The 14,683-nt window shown below is 39.9% G+C and overlaps 5 non-coding genes and 1 gene segment (V, D, J or C); 1 reads left to right on the top strand and 5 right to left on the bottom strand.

Annotated features, from left to right (window-relative positions):
- The first annotated feature begins 7,050 nt into the window (after positions 1 to 7,050).
- On the top strand, positions 7,051 to 8,220 carry LOC142385862 (Ig kappa-b4 chain C region-like). The segment is given in 2 exon segments: positions 7,051 to 7,133; positions 7,818 to 8,220. A coding segment is annotated over 1 exon segment (252 nt).
- Positions 8,221 to 8,820: 600 nt separating this feature from the next.
- trnal-caa (transfer RNA leucine (anticodon CAA)) lies at positions 8,821 to 8,931 on the bottom strand. Its single transcript has 2 exons — positions 8,894 to 8,931; positions 8,821 to 8,866 (listed from the first exon to the last, which is right to left on the bottom strand). It is a non-coding gene; the product is annotated as a tRNA-Leu (tRNA).
- Positions 8,932 to 9,460: 529 nt separating this feature from the next.
- Positions 9,461 to 9,533, bottom strand: trnak-cuu (transfer RNA lysine (anticodon CUU)). Its single transcript has one exon. It is a non-coding gene; the product is annotated as a tRNA-Lys (tRNA).
- Positions 9,534 to 10,248: 715 nt separating this feature from the next.
- trnal-caa (transfer RNA leucine (anticodon CAA)) lies at positions 10,249 to 10,359 on the bottom strand. The gene is made up of 2 exons: positions 10,322 to 10,359; positions 10,249 to 10,294 (listed from the first exon to the last, which is right to left on the bottom strand). It is a non-coding gene; the product is annotated as a tRNA-Leu (tRNA).
- Positions 10,360 to 10,888: 529 nt separating this feature from the next.
- On the bottom strand, positions 10,889 to 10,961 carry trnak-cuu (transfer RNA lysine (anticodon CUU)). Its single transcript has one exon. It is a non-coding gene; the product is annotated as a tRNA-Lys (tRNA).
- A 716-nt stretch (positions 10,962 to 11,677) lies between these two features.
- Positions 11,678 to 11,788, bottom strand: trnal-caa (transfer RNA leucine (anticodon CAA)). Its single transcript has 2 exons — positions 11,751 to 11,788; positions 11,678 to 11,723 (listed from the first exon to the last, which is right to left on the bottom strand). It is a non-coding gene; the product is annotated as a tRNA-Leu (tRNA).
- Positions 11,789 to 14,683: the final 2,895 nt, after the last annotated feature.

Genomic DNA, 14,683 nt, shown 5'->3' with positions numbered 1-14,683 from the left:
GTTGTGAGTTTTTGTTTGACATAAAAGTTTATTCTTTAAGTCATAATTTGATCAGCATCACTGCTGAAAATGGGAGGCAGGTTTATTGAAACATACTAAATCAGTTTTTGGTCAACTGTTTCAAAATATTTACTATTAGTAAAAACCTTTCCAGTAGATATGTGAAAGAACCTGGATACAGATGATTTGTAACTAACAGACTGCAGAAGGGAGGTTTAGGGAGGTTTATCTCTGAGTTAATGCTGATATATCTGATCCCATCCAAGATATCCATTTCAACACATTTGGTCCTTCGTGGATCTCAGATAAATATCTGATGCTCAGAGAAAATAATCTATACAATAAAAGACTGATTAGTTTTTATCTCTATTTGTTAAGATGAAGTCATTCATACTTTGATAATGGCTAACACAAAAGCAAAACATGAATTTAAATATAAAAACTGATTATTCAAATCACAAACTTAGTCTTAATAAGTTTTGTTGCTGTCATATATTACTTATGATAAAAACTGTAGTCATATATAGATGGGTTTTATCTTCTCAGCATCTGTTGAGTCCTTTCAGTTCCTCTCCAGCTGTGAGGTTTTTGTACGAGGTTGTATCACTGTGTGAACGGGCGGCTGTTATGCTGCTGACAGTAATAAACTCCTGCATCTTCAGGCTGAACTCCACGGATGCTCAGAGTGAAGTCAGTCTGTTGTGCGTTTGCACTAAAACGTTCTGGAATTCCAGACTGACGATATGTAGTATCATAAATCAAAAGTTTAGGAGCTTCTCCAGGTTTCTGAAGGTACCAGTTAATGTCATCACCTATAGGTGTGCTGGCTTTACATCTGACAGAGACAGTCTGTCCTGGAGCAACAGACTGAGATCCAGGAGTCTGAGTCAGGGTGATTTCTGCTGATGAACCTGGAGAAAGAGGAGATGAATTATTGCAACAAATCTAACTGGAAGAAAAGCCGTCAGTTTAAAAACAGAGAATGATGGTAAATGCGTCTCATTTCTCACCCTGAACAAGGAGCCCCAGGGTGCTCAGCAGCAGAGTCAGTGCCATCATCATCATTGTGCTGCAGGTGTGTCAGTGTCTCTGAAAGCTCTGGACAGCCACTGATCAACACTGACCTCTTAACATCTGGGAGCAGAGAGGCAGGACACATATGCAAACACACAGAGTCAGTCAGCTGGAGCTGTGCTCTACATGGCAGGATGTTTCCTGCTCTCTGCTGAGATTATTACTCCATGTTCTTTTAGTTTTCTACTTAAAATGATCTTTTTCACAATGGTTTGTGTTTTTAGTATTTTGGGTCCTTTCAGTCTGACTTAAAAGTTAAACCTGAACATTTGGGATCAAAGCATACAGCAACTTAGAAGCTGTTCAGAGGGTTTCAGTTAAACAGTCTATAATGAATTTTCATTCATTTCAGTCATCATAGAACATGATATATATAGTCTATCTTCCAATGCTAAGGAACTTCTTCATCTTACTGAAATTTCCAAAACTTCATTTGATTTCAGAAATTTCAGTTTACAAGGTCAAAATAAACACATTTAAATGTAATTTTTTAAAATTTGGTTTGTCTTTTAAATAGAATCTGCCATTGCATGTTCTTCTATTATTATATGACCTCTTGTTATCAGAAGAATCCCTGCTGTCATATGATGATGTACTAATCAGGCAATAGATGAATGAAATTCACAGTGAATGCCTTTAACTCTGGTCAGGACACCAGTTTTATAACAGCAGGTGGCATTGAAACACTGACTGTTATTTCAGAGTGATAAGACAGTGTCTCTGTTTAACTGTATGACATAAAACAGCTTGGACCTGGTGTTTAAAAAAATATTTAACAAAGATAGAAATTGTGTCAAATAGTTTCCTTCTCATGTGCTCCTTTGCTTGTGTTCTATCATAATAGTTTTCTATACATATATACATAAATAATACAAAAAAAATGTATATATAGTTATTTATGTCTGCAGAAAATATTTGTGGAATCAAAGCTTTCGATTGTTTAAAATCATTGTCATGTCGAGCTTTTCTAAGCTCAATAAATGTGATTAAAATCTTATGGCATTGAGAGGATGTGCAGATCGCTGATAATTAGGATTTAGATTTTAAATGTATTTTCACTTTTTTTTTAACACACATAGTTGAGACGGTTGAGATGCACAATTATCCTGAGGTCAAAGGTCATGGGAGTAGTATATCTCATGAACTGTCACTCATTGACTCCTCTTTTTCTTTTATATATAAATCTATCAGAAAAATAAGATTAATATGAATTTTGCCTTGATGTGATGGATGAATTAACCTTTAACTGTTTAATAACCTCTAATGTGTGTGTCCTCAGTGAACTGTATCAGTCTCTGCAGCTGTCGGTTCAGTTTCTGTTCAGCCTGACTGAGGGAGGTTTTTGTACAACTGTTTTTCACTGTGTGAGCACCCACTGACTGTTGATAATATGGAGACGCTGACAGTAATAAACTGCAGCATCTTCAGCCTGAACTCCACTGATGGTCAGAGTGAAGTCAGAGTTTGATCCACTGCCTGTAAAACGATCTGAAATCCCTGATGCTCTGGTGCCAGCAAAGTAAATGAGCAGTTTGAGAGTTTCTGCATCTCTCTGTTGGTACCAGGCTAAACGATGGCCGTTGCCATCAACATAAACATTGTGACTGGTTTTACATGCGATGGTGACGGAGCCTCCCACAGCAGAGTTCACTGCTCCAGCCTGAGTCACTGTGACCTGACCTCTGGACTCTGAGGATACAGAGACAAAAACATAAAGCAGCTTCATGCTTTTGTCGGCTTCATTTCAGAGGGACGGATGTTCATAGAGGAGAGGAGTTTGATTCTCTGGACTTTACCTGTGAAGCAGCAGCAGAGGAGAGTCCAGATGAGGACGCAGATCAAAGTCATGTTTCTGATGAGGAGGATTTCTGTGGCTTCTGGTGTCATGAAGGTCAGCTGTCAGTCATCCAGTGTTCAACTCTCAGGACTATAAAGTCTCCCAGAGCACTGGAGCATGGTGCTGCTGATGCAAAGTGGCTCTCTATGGAAATGCTCTGACTGACTCCAACATTTCTTATCATTAAGAAATTGATTAGAAACTGTAAATGATTTCTTTAAATGTTTCTGTTCTAATTACTTATTAATTTATTTTTTGTCAATTTGGAAATAAATAATAAATCATTTAAATTAAATGGTGTTTTTTTTATTATTTGAAATGTTTCAACAAATTTTAAAATGCATGTGTAAGGATTAACAGCCAATTCATACAAGTATTCACTGAAAACTCCTGTATTCCTATTTTATCATACTTTAACTTTTCGAGAAATATTGTGTGTACAGCTTGTTTCATTCTAAAAATGTAATAGATTTCATTTAAAAAAAATTGAAAAAGCTAAATGAAAAAAAAAAAAGAAAAAAAAAAACTCAAGTCATGTCTTGTATGGAACTTCTTTCTCCTTTAGTATCATTTTTGGTTTCAGTCCTGACTATCAGGAGAAAAAATTATCGTCATATCACAATTTTATCCATTTTTCCTAGTTGTTAACCCAATGCTAACCTAATGCAAATATTTAAAAAACAAAATAATAAATTTAATATTAAAGATATCACGTGTCCACTACAGTATAAATTAGAATTTCATACATGTGAACCTAAACCACGATGACAATCAATAAATTCAATGAAAATATCTATTTCAACATAAGAACTGGCAGTCAGTCTCATACTGAAGCCACGCATCGGTGATCCCCAGAGTCCTCAGGCTCACTGCCATAGGCAGAGGATGCCATGACCACTGGCTTATTGTCAAACCACTTAATGACAGCAAGTTCAGGAGGACTTGGTCTGACCACCATCTCAGATGCCCCTCTTCCTTTCTTTTTGATGCCTTCTCCCCTGTAATATTGCACTCCTTTGGAATTCTGTTGATCACAAGGGTTCAGATTCCTGACACTCCCTTTGCCATCAGACGCTCCAGGAGGTTGACGGTCATAAAGAACCTGTCAAAGAACAGGTGGGTTCCTTTGGGAAGGGATTGGACCAGATGGAGGACAGCTTGTTCTCCAATGCCCTGTCCCTCTGTGACTCTGAAGGTGGTCTTGCCTTGGTAGACCACAAAATCTAAGACCATACCAGTTGGTGTGGCGAAGACAAACACTTTCAGTCCAGTTGGGTATGGTTTGCCCCTAACATACTGCCCAACAGGGCAGCGACCAGTAAATGGAATCATTTGCTCATCAGTGGACAAATGTCTTGGCAGACTTAAACATCCTTGCCTCATTTTGTCCAGGAGAGGCCTGACTTTCCACAGGAGATCTTTGCTTTTGTCCTCATCAGATACGTCAAGCTCATTGATAATCTTAATGGAATTTCTTAGTTTGTAGAACAGATTTCTGGTCATGGATTCTGCTACTATTTGAACTCTGGTGTGTGAGGCCCAATACATCTGAATGTTTGGATAACCTAGGCTAACCTTTCTCCATCTTCCTCATCAGACAACTCAAAATCTGAGTTTACTGGAACGATCTGCAGTAAAATTCTCTCTGCCTCTGTCAGTGAATCCCTTCCATCTTTTAAAAAAAAAAATCCAGAACAAAATGGACAAAATAACCACAAATGTCAACTACAGAGGACATTTTTTAATCAATGAACCTTTTTAATGCAATACTGTTAAATTATTCTAGAAAGTGATTTAAATAGAGATCTACCAGTAAATTAGACTGTCTGACTCTTTCATATCTTGCCATGAATTGTAAATGCTAAATACAATAATACACAGCGTTATTATGTGTTATATGTTCATATATTTTTATTTGAAATCAACTCGTAAATTCATCATTGTTTTGTTGAGTAACTTTGTTTGTTTCAGAGTCAGAGTAACTAAACATATGTGTATTAATCTAAATCAATGTACTGTTAAATTGGAAGATTTAGACTTTTCTTCTGGGCCATCCAGTCATTCATTTATGAAAATGGGGATAACTGAGGAGTGCATTCATGTTTTCTAAATGGATATTGCTGAGATGATGGTAAGTGATGATGATGAGGTCAGAGGTCATGAACAATTTTTTTATGGATTTTCCCATGTTGTTCCCCCACGTTTTTTAAATCAGTCAGATAAGAAACTAAGTAATAAAATATTAATAGATGATTAATAATTTAAGTAATATCTATTTTGCTTCACAGAATTGTGTGTGTGTGTCCTCAGTGAACTGTATCAGTCTCTGTAGCTGTCGGTTCAGTTTCTGTTCAGGCTGACTGAGGGAGGTTTTTGTACGACTGTTTTTCACTGTGTGAGCACCCACTGACTGTTGATGTTATGGAGACTCTGACAGTAATAAACTGCAGCATCTTCAGCCTGAACTCCACTGATGGTCAGAGTGAAGTCAGAGTTTGATCCACTGCCTGTAAAACGATCTGAAATCCCTGATGCTCTGCTGCTAACAGCATAAATGAGCAGTTTGAGAGTTTCTCCATCTCTCTGTTGGTACCAGGCTAAATGGTTGGAGTCACGAACATTGTGACTGGTTTTACATGCGATGGTGACGGAGCCTCCCACAGCAGAGCTCACTGCTCCAGCCTGAGTCACTGTGACCTGACCTCTGGACTCTGAGGATACAGAGACAAAAACATAAAGCAGCTTCATGCTTTTGTCGGCTTCATTTCAGAGGGACGGATGTTCATAGAGGAGAGGAGTTTGATTCTCTGGACTTTACCTGTGAAGCAGCAGCAGAGGAGAGTCCAGATGAGGACGCAGATCAAAGTCATGTTTCTGATGAGGAGGATTTCTGTGGCTTCTGGTGTCATGAAGGTCAGCTGTCAGTCATCCAGTGTTCAACTCTCAGGACTATAAAGTCTCCCAGAGCACTGGAGCATGGTGCTGCTGATGCAAAGTGGCTCTCTATGGAAATGCTCTGACTGACTCCAACAGGGAGTTGGAACTCTCTGATGATGATTAATATAAATAGATAAATTACGTGTTTATAAGTCAAGTGTAATGGACTAATGGACAAATAGAGTGATGGACCTGTCCAAGGTGCACCCTGCCTAACAACCAATGACAGCTGGGATTGGCTCCAGCCACCTGAGACCCTGGATTGGATAAAGTAGCTAACTTATGGGGTTTGTGCTTTTAGGGCCCAGTCAACACACAACGGATACATTTGACCTCATATCAAAAACATCATAATGGTTTAATTTTTTTTGGTTTTTTTACAATGCATGATGTCAAAATATAACCATGTTTTTATTCACATCTCACCCAAACATACTGCAACACTGAGCAAAGTTGAAAGGTGAAAAGCACTTGGACAATAACGCCACCCTACACCTCTTCCCACCTCCATAAAAACATTTCTGAACATGTAAAAGATGTGCTGTTATATCTGTGGAATTTTCACACGAGACAAAATGTAAGTATGTTAAACTTTATTCAGACAACCATAAGAATATAATGTTCTGGAAGCACTGAAAATATAGTGATGTTTCTTTATAGAGAAAACACTTTGCTGTGTGGAAAGATTTCTTGTTCTGGAGTGAGTCTCTTGAGTCTTTAGACACTTTAGCTTTAATCCTGTTTGAAACATCCCGCTCTGGGATTTCATCCTTATTTTGTAGGAGAGAATATAATTTAGGGTTGATAGAATAATTATTCATTTATATAATGACTGAGTTAGGGTATGTCTGGTCTCATCAGTGGATCAATAGCTTTAATGTGCTACTGATTCAAAATATTTATCAGTATCAGTATCTTTTTTATTTGTTAATTAATGTGATCAGAATGTCTCACTTCTGTAAAAAATGTTTAGCAGGACAGCAATGAATAAGTCTTTTTTCATAACTCAAGGAATATTTTTACACTTCTGAGTGATATGTAAAAATATTAATCCACATGTAGAAATCTGATTTGTTGCTCTGTGTTATTTTCAGTTTTAATACGATAGAGTTTGATGAGAGGAAAATGTTCAGAAATGAAAAAAAGGTTTGGTGAGTTAGTTTGTCTCAGAGTCAGAAAGCCGTGAGCCGTGTCTCTGTGCAGTCAGAGGTTTTTGTACGGCGGCTCAATGAGTTTGTATCACTGTGGTGGACTTTTGGTGGAGGAACCAGACTGGAAGTTGGAAGTAAGTTTATATTGTTTTTATGGAGAAATACAATATTTTATATTTGAGGAATTATTTGAATATCTTAAACTGAGTAAAATATGTTTATTCATCATTTTAAACTATTTCAGGATTCATAGTTTTACTTATCTTTGTGGAAGTCGTCAGATCAGCTTTGATGATATTTTTCTATGTTTATGTCAAACTGTATTTTAGAAGCTTTAAAGTCCAAAGACTAAATTTGACCAATGAGTGGTTTAAATCTTAAATTCTCTATTAGAATAATGCCATGTGTGAAATTTAATTTGAAATAATTTGCAGTGTTTTTTTAAATAATGACTTCGCTCCATCTGAAGAACATTTAATGTTAGAACTGGTCTTCAGAAAATTCTTTTAACTGATGTATATTTTAACCTTTGAGAATGTTGAAGTAAAACTTATAATGTCACATGTGTTTGTTTTACATCCCGTACAGTTTCAGATATTTCTGGTAAAACTATGAGATGATTTTCTGTCTCTGCTGAGAGGTTTCTTAAAGGGAAGTGAAACAATGTGTTAGTCAGTGACTGATGGAGCAGAAATGACATGTGACAGAAACTTCTACAAGTGGAAAGTCAACTCTCTCACACTAAAGGTGTCCAACTGTCTGCTGTTTGATTGACAGTTTTATGGTTGCTGTCCTCTGACCTGACTGGTGTTTCCTAGGTGATACCCGTCCCACCCTGACGGTGTTCCCCCCCTCCACAGAGGGGCTGCAGAAGGGCAAGGCCACCCTCATGTGTCTGGCCAACAAGGGCTTCCCCTCAGACTGGAGTCTGTCCTGGAAGGTGGACGGCAGCAGCAGCAGCTTGGATCAGAGCACGAGCCGCTTTGTGCTGCAGAAGGACGGCCTCTACAGCTGGAGCAGCACCCTGAGGCTCCCTGCAGACCTGTGGGAGAAGGCCAGCTCTGTGACCTGTGAGGCCATCCAGGGCTGCCAGACTCCAGTCTCAGAGACACTGAGGACAGACCAGTGTTCCCAGTCCTGACCTGACTCACTGGGACTCTGAAACTGGTTCTGTTCTGTTCCTGCTCTCAGTCTTTTTGCTTTAAAAGTCTTACTGATTTCATCTTAAAGGTGTTTCTTGCTTCTGTTCGTTTGAAATAATAAAAACAAATCAAACTTGTATTTTTACTTCTTTTTCATGACATTTGAACCTTACAGCACTAAAATAAGTTAGATAGATTATCTGAGTCCAAAAGGAGGCTCTAAATATCACACTACTTTGATAGAGATTGTTATATCTAATTTTCTTTGGTTGTTAGGAAATATCTACAGGGCAGGATTACTGTTCCAGCAACACATCATCAGTCCGGTAAAACAAACCTGTCTCAGCACCATCTAACAGACCAGGATGGGGACTGAGGCCCAAATATAGTCAAACTTTAATTAACATTGACACTAACAATGACTCTCACTTACTGTATATCAGGTCTTGAAACAGATCCATGTCCAACATTTCATGTCTGAAGTTTTACCTAAAAATTATTTTGATGATGATTTCACTCTAAAATGTGAAATTAACATTTTTAAACTTCCAATGTATAATATTTTTATTAATGGGAGGAACTGAAGGTCTTCAGAGATAAATGCCTTTTTTCACCATGGCCTGACATGGCTTTCTTCATGGTCTTCTAATAAGCAAGTAAGATTTAAGAAAGAAATTAGTGTCAGGAGTGGGATTTGAACCCACGCCTCCTTTTGGAGACCAGAAGTCCCTGTGCTAAGGAAGGAATGAAGCCTTGAGTCTGGCGCCTTAGACCACTCGGCCATCCTGACACCACTACTTCCCTGACTGTGTAAAATATGACAAACGTGAACCAAAATGCAAAACGCTACTCCACTTGACTATATTCGACTCAGGTTTTAGGGTTTTCCATGAGGTAGTAACAGCTGGTAGCAGCTACATTTTTAGCACCTACACGGCAGGGATTCGAGTTGAGTCCAGCCGAAAATGTGACGTCTACAGACTGCAGGCCACTGATTGGCCAGGGAGTGATGTCACTGGATGAGTAATGAAAGCAAGAGAGGGCCAGAGGCCATGGGTTGTTATTCAGATTTTCCTTCTTTTGTTTTAAAGTGAATGATCATACTTGAGCAAAAAGGGAATACAGAAATGACATGAGCCCAAAGAAAGGTAAACGTAATGCTCTTGTGCAAGTTTGAATGTTTTTTATTCATATTGTGCATTACAGGAGGTTTGTGATCATTCAAAGAGGCACCACTGAGGACGCTGTGATGGTGGTAACAGAGCTGAACTTTGACTTTAAGTGCTGGATCAAACATCTGTTGATTATTAAAACTGCTACGCCCAACGTGGGGCTCGAACCCACGACCCTGAGATTAAGAGTCTCATGCTCTACCGACTGAGCTAGCCGGGCCATTCACATGTTATAAAACATGCCTTCCGAAAAAAAAGAAGAGATAAAACAAGCCAAAGTCAACTTTCAGAGATTTCAAATGACATCGGAACACATTCCTCCCTTTTCAACCTCTACCTACTCCACTCGACTGGATCCCACTCACCTGTTAGGGTTTTCCAAGAGGTAATACCACCTGGCACAAGGTGGTACATTTTTAGCACCTACTCGGTCGGGGTCGAGTTGAGTCCAGCCGAAAATGTGACATTTACAGACTGCAGGCAACTGATTGGCCAGGGAATGATGTCACTGGATGAGTCCTGAAAGCCACTCCTTAACAAGAACCCGGCAACAGCAACAGTTGGATTTGATGTATTCTGTGATCATCAACGAGGTGGATTGCTAGACGCAAAGACATACACCAAGTAGCTTGTATACCTTTGCCTTGATGTCCCAAATACTTGTGTCATGTTTGTGTCACATAAAACTGACATCACAGGACTTTTGGACCTCCTTGCTATAAGAACCCCGCCCACATTGAGGTGGTTTGAGTAAGTACGAGTGGAAAAGAGCTTAATGTAGCAGGAGAACTGCCTCCTCGCACAGCAGAATTGTGTATGTTAATGGGAGGAACTGAAGGCCCGTCTTCAGAGATAAATGCCCTTTTTCACCATGGCCTGACATGGCTTTCTTCACGGTCTTCTAATAAGCAAGTAAGATTCAAGCAAGAAATTAGTGTCAGGAGTGGGATTTGAACCCACGCCTCCTTTTGGAGACCAGAAGTCCCTGTGCTAAGGAAGGAATGAAGCCTTGAGTCTGGCGCCTTAGACCACTCGGCCATCCTGACACCATTACTTCCCTGACTGTGTAAAATATGACAAACGTGAACCAAAATGCAAAACGCTACTCTACTTGACTATATTCGACTCAGGTTTTAGGGTTTTCCTTGAGGTAGTAACAGCTGGTAGCAGCTACATTTTTAGCACCTACACAGCAGGGATTCGAGTTGAGTCCAGCCGAAAATGTGACGTCTACAGATTGCAGGCCACTGATTGGCCAGGGAGTGATGTCACTGGATGAGTAATGAAAATAAGAGAGGGCCAGAGGCCATGGGTTGTTATTCAGATTTTCCTTCTTTTGTTTTAAAGTGAATGATCATACTTGAGCAAAAAGGGAATACAGAAATGACATGAGCCCAAAGAAAGGTAAACGTAATGCTCTTGCGCAAGTTTGAATGTTTTTGATTCATATTGTGCATTTCAGGAGGTTTGTGATCATTCAAAGAGGCGCCACTGAGGACGCTGTGATGGTGGTAACAGAGCTGAACTTTGACTTTAAGTGCTGGATCAAACTTCTGTTGATTATTAATACTGCTATGCCCAACATGGGGCTCGAACCCACGACCCTGAGATTAAGAGTCTCATGCTCTACCGACTGAGCTAGCTGGGCTATTCACATGTTATAAAACATGCCTTCCGAAAAAAAAAGAAGAGATAAAACAAGCCAAAGTCAACTTTCAGAGATTTCAAATGACATCGGAACACATTCCTCCCTTTTCAACCTCTACCTACTCCACTCGACTGGATCCCACTCAGCTGTTAGGATTTTCCATGAGGTAATACCACCTGGCACAAGGTGGTACATTTTTAGCACCTACTCGGTCGGGGTCGAGTTGAGTCCAGCCGAAAATGTGACATTTACACACTGCAGGCAACTGATTGGCCAGGGAGTGATGTCACTGGATGAGTCATGAAAGCCACTCCTTAACAAGAACCCGGCAACAGCAACAGTTGGATTTGATGTATTCTGTGATCATCAACGAGGTGGATTACTAGATGCAAAGACACAGACCAAGTAGCAGGTATACCTTCGCCTTGATGTCCTAAATTGTTGTGTCATGTTTTGTCCAATAAAAGTGACATCACAGGACTTTTGGACCTCCTTGCTATAACGACCCCACCCACATTGAGGTGGTTGTGAGTAAGTACGAGTGGAAAAGAGCTTAATGTAGCAGGAGAACTGCCTCATCGCACATTAGAATTGTGTATGTTAATGGGAGGAACTGAAGGCCCGTCTTCAGAGATAAATGCCCTTTTTCCCCATGGCCTGACATGGCTTTCTTCATGGTCTTCTAATAAGCAAGTAAGATTCAAGCAAGAAATTAGTGTCAGGAGCAGGATTTGAACCCACGCCTCCTTTTGGAGACCAGAAGTCCCTGTCCTAAGGAAGGAATGAAGCCTTGAGTCTGGCGCCTTAGACCGCTCGGCCATCCTGACACCACTACTTCCCTGACCGTGTAAAATATGACAAACGTGAACCAAAATGCAAAACGCTACTCTACTTGACTATATTCGACTCAGGTTTTAGGGTTTTCCATGAGGTAGTAACAGCTGGTAGCAGCTACATTTTTAGCACCTATGTAACCGGTGGTGTTTATCTGCACCCTGCGTTGTGATTATTTTTGACTGATTACCACACGGACACAGGACCCGAAGTTTTCATTGGAGGCGATCTTCATTTATTTTCTGGAAACTCTGGAAACATGTACGGCACACACAGATATGCAATGAGAGGTGTGCCCCGATACAGCGTCTGTACAATTAAATCATAAAAGAAATGACAAACAATGAGTTTTTAAGCTAGCAATAAATAGCTTGTATATGCAGCTAGCACACAGAGCCACAAAGCTCACCTTTCCCATCAAGTGCAGTTGGCAAAAGGGGAGAGGTTAGGGCGAGGGGTGGCTCATAAAGGGAGGTGCTGCACTCAAAGAGCCCCACAGGTACAAGGACAAAGGAGAACTCTCCCACATGACAAATATGGGGCACACACATAAATTATAACGTTTTAAACATATTTTGGGTAATTATATAAAAAAAGAAATATACATCAACATGTCGACAGTGTTATACCCATATGGAAAAGATATAGATAAATCTTACACAATTTGTATGTCCTTTGCCTGAAACTTGTATGTAAAGCATACAACTGTGAAACCAGATATAAGATCCTTAGTAAATCTGAACAAAATGAAACTTGTATGACTTGGGTATTTATAAGAACAATATAGACAGTAATGTTGCATACAATACCCTTAGTAGGAAAGTGTAATATCAAACTTATATAAGTTGGACAATTATCAGTTAAACTAAACTGTTGCAAACATTGTAGAAAATACTTGATTTGATTAGACAATGAATTTACAGGGAAAAGCACGAGTTGAGTAAAAGCAGGTTTTCAACTCGTAATGATAATATACTGTTTTTTTTTGTTTTTTGCTAAGTCAAGCATTTTTGCAAAATATTGTATGTGTACATTTTAGGAGCAATTATATACAATCATATTCATTTCATTCTTGTTGTAGAAATATTTTTAATTTTGCAAAAGATCAGCAGATTACATTAGAATAATGTTAAAGTAGTAATTTGGACAAATATTTCCTTTTCTGCTCAAAATACTTGCTTGTTGGAACTGCACTAACTGTAACTGTAACCTTAACGTCACTTATGAGCTGCAGAGAGCGTGCATATACATTTTTTTCCATCTCGTCAAAGTCTGTGTAGGAACGTTTCTCCGCAGCCAGTCTCTTTCTGTTGTGTTAGGTCCCACGACTTTTCTTTTCGGCATGTCGAAAGTAACAGAAGCCAGTTCGACCCTCGGTTTACCACGCTGTGGAAAGCAAATGGCCACTCGAACCCATTTTACCCAGGAAGTTAAAAGTTTGTTTTTATCCCTGAGAGCGTTGATTTGCGAGGAGTATCAGGATACGTCAATCAAAGACACCGTAGGGCGGGTCATGCCCATCATTGATGCCAAGGTATACCTGGTAGCTATCAACGCGAGACCTTTGCACGATCTCCCTAGCCACCTAGCGATAGCTGCACCTGTTACGGTGTTTACTGCTCGGAAGCAGTGGACTGCTCGGTCTGCTCTTCGGTCTGCACAGTTTTACATTGGACGCATTGATATCAACGGGAGGCAAAAATAGCGCCAAGCGAAGTGAGGTCTGACTTTTTCCTGGACAACATTTTGTGATGCAAATAGTAGTAGTAAACACGCATTACAAGTTGACAATTTAAATTACATAAATATTTTTTTAAGTTGAGCCTCTGAGATGGCTGTAGTATAGCCTACTGTTAGCTAAATGTATCATAATAACAGCAATGATGTGGACGATGCTATATTTTTGATTTGCTGCTGTGAATATTCATGTACTTTATGTTTTTTGCCTTTACAGGAGTAAGCAAAGCAGTGTGGCGGACTTTTTTCATAAAAAGAACCAGGCACCTTGCACACCCCAGGAGGCTAGTGTGTACACAAACAGGATCGTTTCTATGATTGTGAAGGACATGAGGCCCCTTGCGATTGTTGAAGGTGAAGGCTTCCATGAAATGATAAACACTTTCCACTCAGGATACACCCTTCCATCCAGGCGCCACTTCACTGACTTAATGGAGAAGAAGTATATGGTTACCATGGACAAAGTGAAAAGTGAACTAGAAAAATAGCATTTCCAAACTATCCCTAACAACTGATGCTTGGACCATTCTGGCCACTGAGGCATATTTAGGTGTCACCTGTCATTTCATTAATGAAAATTAGGAGCTGACCTCGTTTAGCTTAACTACAATGCCGCTTGAGGAGCGCCACACTGCTGAAAATATTGCCTCTTGGGTTGAGATGGTGGCAGATAAATTTGATTTCTCCCTTCGAGATGATGTACTGGCGATTGTACATGATAACGCAGCAAATGTTGTTGCAGCTCTTCGCATCCTAGAGGAGAAACATGGGGTAGCATCACATCGTTGTGCCGGCCATACGCTTCAGTTGGTGGTAAATCATGCCTTGAAGAACAACCCCATGATCGACAGGACACTCGGGGCTGCATGGTCTCTTGTGAAGCATTTCAAGAAAAGCTAGCAGCAGGCTGAAACAGAAACAAAAACAGTGGGGTACATCTGAGCATACCCTGCTCCAGGATGTGTCTGTAAGATGGAACAGCTCATACTACATGGTGAGTCGCCTTTTGGAACAACGGTGGCCGATGGTCGCAACACTTTCTGACCCAGACGTTACACAGCGTGGGAAGCAATACATGGATTTGAGGAATGATCAGTGGATCTTACTAGAGGAACTGGAGCAGGTCCTCAAGCCTTTCGAACAGGCCACTG

This window comes from Odontesthes bonariensis, chromosome 8, assembly GCF_027942865.1.
Source record: "Odontesthes bonariensis isolate fOdoBon6 chromosome 8, fOdoBon6.hap1, whole genome shotgun sequence".
Classification (NCBI taxonomy): domain Eukaryota; kingdom Metazoa; phylum Chordata; class Actinopteri; order Atheriniformes; family Atherinopsidae; genus Odontesthes; species Odontesthes bonariensis.
Note: the sequence above shows the minus strand (reverse complement) of the source record. Positions and strands in the feature narration are given on the sequence as shown.